The sequence below is a fragment of the Besnoitia besnoiti genome, chromosome X (assembly GCF_002563875.1).
Source record: "Besnoitia besnoiti strain Bb-Ger1 chromosome X, whole genome shotgun sequence".
Taxonomy (NCBI): Eukaryota; Apicomplexa; class Conoidasida; order Eucoccidiorida; family Sarcocystidae; genus Besnoitia; species Besnoitia besnoiti.
Window position 1 is genome coordinate 1 of NC_042365.1, and position 4,517 is coordinate 4,517.

The 4,517-nt window shown below is 55.2% G+C and overlaps 1 protein-coding gene across 1 annotated transcript; it reads right to left on the reverse strand.

The window, feature by feature from the left end:
- Positions 1-2,000: 2,000 nt before the first annotated feature.
- On the reverse strand, positions 2,001-2,692 carry BESB_015700 (uncharacterized protein; the record flags this gene model as incomplete). Its single annotated transcript, XM_029360285.1, has 2 exons — positions 2,001-2,380; positions 2,500-2,692. 2 exons carry the CDS (start codon positions 2,690-2,692, stop codon positions 2,001-2,003), a joined length of 573 nt encoding a protein of 190 aa, XP_029216261.1.
- Between the last annotated feature and the right edge of the window lie 1,825 nt (positions 2,693-4,517).

Below are 4,517 nucleotides of genomic sequence, written 5' to 3' on the forward strand. Positions count from 1 at the left end.
CCTAAACCCTAAACCTAAACCCTAAAACCCTAAACCCTAAACCCTAAACCCTAAACCCTAAACCTAAAAAAAAAAAAAAAAAAACCCTAAACCTAAACCCTAAAACCCTAAACCCTAAACCCTAAACCCTAAACCCTAAACCCTAAACCCTAAACCCTAAACCCTAAACCCTAAACCCTAAAAAAAAAAAAACCTAAACCCTAAACCCTAAACCCTAAACCCTAAACCCTAAACCCTAAACCCTAAACCCTAAACCCTAAACCTAAACCCTAAACCCTAAACCCTAAACCCTAAACCCTAAACCCTAAACCCTAAACCCTAAACCCTAAACCCTAAACCCTAAACCCTAAACCCTAAAACCCTAAACCCTAAACCCTAAACCCTAAACCCTAAACCCTAAACCCTAAACCCTAAACCCTAAACCCTAAACCCTAAACCCTAAACCCTAAACCCTAAACCCTAAAACCCTAAACCCTAAACCCTAAACCCTAAACCCTAAACCCTAAACCCTAAACCCTAAACCCTAAACCCTAAACCCTAAACCCTAAACCCTAAACCCTAAACCCTAAACCCTAAACCCTAAACCCTAAACCCTAAACCCTAAAACCCTAAACCCTAAACCCTAAAAACCCTAAACCCTAAACCCTAAACCCTAAACCTAAACCCTAAACCCTAAACCCTAAACCCTAAACCCTAAACCCTAAACCCTAAACCCTAAACCCTAAAAAACCCTAAAACCCTAAACCCTAAAACCCTAAACCCTAAACCCTAAACCCTAAACCCTAAACCCTAAACCCTAAACCCTAAACACTCACGAGTTAGAATCGGACCGCTCACGGGCTGTGTCCATGCCGCTATTGAAGTCCCGGCTCCGCGCTCCCAAATATACGTTGTGAGTGCATGCACGCGTACATGCACACACCACGCACGGGTTCGCCGCGACACTCTACACCGTCTCGTTCAGGGCGTAGGGCATTCCGAACCACGCATACGGACACAGATTTTTGCGTGATCAGGCGAGCGCGTCTGCTGTTCCGCTTCACGCCGCGTACCGATAATCATGTGATAGGACGCTCCGTTCGCCTCACACACGTAACCGTGGCGACGGACATCAAACAGCAGACGGCCGACGCCGCAGCCCGCTGCCACAACGCGTGGCAGTGTTGAACGTTGCGTTGCTCTGTTCGACTGCGCAGAGTCGCCACACCCGATTTTGCAGCAGGCTGAAACCAAAATTACCAGACACCAGCGGCGAACGGCGCGTATTCACAAAACAGAGATGCCTACAGCTGTAGACTCGTTTTCCGCGTATATCCGACCGCGACGATTGCTGCGTGCGCCCAAACCTGCACACAGGGTTGTACTAATGGCAGTGACTCTTTCGTTTAACGATGTATCCCGATGTGGGCCAATAGGAAGCCATGCAGATGTTTGTTTCCGGGAGGTGAAGCAGTGAATCCCGAAAGTTTTCGAGAGCATGTGCGCAAGTGCGTCGCTGAATTCCATCGTTTGTGGCTATGGGTGGCCTTCCCTGCAACTTTGCAGATAAAAAGTTACTGTGAAACGCTCGGCTTCAGCTCGCTTTCTTCAGCTCTCAGGACCGCGTGCCCGCCAAGGGCTCTTAGATGGAAACCTGTCAGACTAGCTGAATCTCAACGAGCACGAGGGACTCAAGCGCACACCCGCACAGCTACAGCTATGTACACATACAAAAATACATGTACATATATATATGGATAGACAAATACAGATATGCAGCATGCAGGGCCGTTTCGCGGGGTCAGTGGACGCGAATGTCCAGCGTTGCATGCAAACGCACATGGGAGGGTATTTTTCGAGAGCCTCGAGCATGGGCTCGAACGCTCCGTTTCTTTCCACGGCGCCCTCCCGGCTCCACTCGCGAGCGATCGGAAAATGCTTTCGGTGTTGGATGCGTAGGCCTCAGGGACCTGCGAAAAAGAAGCAGGGCGGACGCCGTCCGGCAACAAAGACCTCCACAATCAAACCAGTAGTGCCACCCGGAGTATATACTCCCCAGAAAAAGCTGATAAATAATCCAGCCTAAGAGGTACGCAACGCGGTGGCGCCCTGCCCGCGCGCTCCCGCCGAGCCGCGAGTTTAACCGAAGACGAACAGACTCCCTTGCGCTTTGCGGGGAGGCTCAACAACAGAGGCGCTGCCAAAAAAGCCCTCCGGACCCCCGAAGTCGGGTTTAGAGGGTTTATGCGGCGCATGCAGCTGGACAGCCCGCCAGGGGCGCCCATGCGTTCCCAATTGCCTTTGCGCGCGCCTCGCCCCCTGGCGGTGTCTTCCGCGGCCAGGCGCTGTCTGCCCGCAACCTCGTTGAGGCCTTCGGCCAGCCTCTCTCCTCGCCCGGCTTCTGTGACGGATGATTATGCAGCCACACAGAGCTCCGCTGCATCGCACGTCACGCCGAAAGGCGCATCTTTTTCTCTGTTCTGCGCTTGCCGCTGCCTCGTCCACGCACGCCGGCCTCACTCGCCTTGCGCGCAGGGCGCGGAGTAGCGGTAGCCGAGCTCGACGGAGACAGCTTTCTAAAGCTTCGACCGGCTCCAGACGACAGGCGCCGCGCCTCGTGGGAGAGGAGAGGAACCTCGGGGGCCGCGAGCGACCAGCAGGCCCTCTCGAGTCTCGCTAGCTTCTTGCGTGCGATGACTCTGTAGAGCCGCATCGCGGCGCCAGTCGCGCGCAGCTGTGGCGTGCCTGGGTCGCGTCCGGGGCCTCGGGGCCCGGCCGCCGCGCTTGGCGGAGACTCCTGCCCGCCGGGCTCCTCTCGAGCAGGAGGTCGCGTTTGCGCAGCGGTGTCTTACGCCGCCTCTGGCGGCGGCTGGGCTCTCCGGTTTTCTGCGGATTCTTTTCGGCTGCGGCAAAACGGAGGGGTGCGAGGGAGTCGGCCAGTAGGCGACACAGACCTCGCATCTGAGCCCTTTGTCTCCGCGCGCCCGCTGCGCTGCGCCCCTGGGCGCTGTCGTCCTGGATGAATTCTCGCGCACTTCTGAACCCTGCGGAGAGGGCTGTCTACACAGCGATGTATCTAGCGCAAAGCAGCGTCCGCTGAAAGCACAGCGCCTCATTTCTGCAGGCCCTGCATTCGCAGGAGCATTCTCTCAAGGCTCAGTCACCTGACCGCTTTCCTGCTGACCCGCCTGAGGAAACGCCGTTGCCAGCGTGGATTCTCTCACTGTGGATGTAAATCTAACTGCATGTCTGGGTTAAACGGCGCGAGGCTTGAGCGCTGACTGAAAAAAGGGCGAGTAGCTACGTCCGTGGAGAGGCCCCTTCGACATCTGGCGCCGGCTGAACTGCAACGGGGGCGGGAGTTGACATGCAGACGCCTGTGTGCCCGCCAGATTTGAGTCCCCTCATCGCTCCTCTAGAGGCGGTTTGATCTGCGCTCCGCCTCGTGTGTGGCTGACCGAGGCAGGCAGATCTACCAGTCAACACTCTGAAACATTCGCACATTCGCGCGGGCTACTGTCCCCTTATTCCCCGTTGCAGGTGCGCGTCGTCGCAGAGACAGGCAGCTACAGAGTTGCCCTGCCGCCGCGCCGTCACAGCGCGCACATAACTCCCCAAGACACAGACACGTGAACGCGCAGGTTCTAATCTTCTAAAGATCCCGAGTTCTTCACGTAGGCCTGAAACTATGTTTTCAGCCCAAGGGGCTGCGCGACCTGAACCCTTGGCGTGTGCCTCGGCTCCGATCTTCAAGGCAAAGCGACTTGTCAATCAGTGAAGACCCGCGGCTCGCCGGTCCGCGGAGGCAAGCGCCGACAAATATAGCGGGGAGAGATGCCTTTCCAAAGGCACGCCGTGTGCTGCTAAATGGCGGAGCTGCTAAAAGACGTGGAGTCTCCATAAAACCGCCTCGGCGCGCGGAGACTTTTGCAAGACGACGGCATGCAAAAAAATCGCGTCATCTAGCTGAACGAGACCTCACCGAGACGGTTTTGCGCAGATATCGCCATAAACGTCGAGAAGCTACCTCAGTGGAAACTTACCTCGGCATGTCTGGACCGAAAGACACAGATTTCGAGTTTAACACTTTTCATTGAAGCCGATCACCCATTTTTCGTCAGAAAGGGCTCCAAGGCACCTTCCCATGCGACACGCGTGCGCGCCTTATATAGGAGCCGGGCACATGCGCGAGGGAAGAGTGTAAGGTTTTCGTGCCGACGAAGGTACGTGAAGAAAGATTGTGGAACAGGCGTGTGGCATGAGAATCTGGGATTCCCATTTTGCTGTGGCTCTCTTTTTTCTTTCGATTATACGGGCGCTCCTCTGTCCAGGGGTTTCCCGTTTTTCCCGCTCTCATGGCAGGATCCAGTCCGTTTTCCTCTGTTTTACTGCTATTCTGCGGTTGACCTGCCTATGGCCGCTCTCTTCGTTGTTTTCAGACGTCGCTTGTGTTTGTTCCTCGCTTCGGCGCCCTTCTCCACGCAGCATATGACCAACAGAGGACGCTAATGGTATCTCTGACGTTGCTAGTTTTTCTA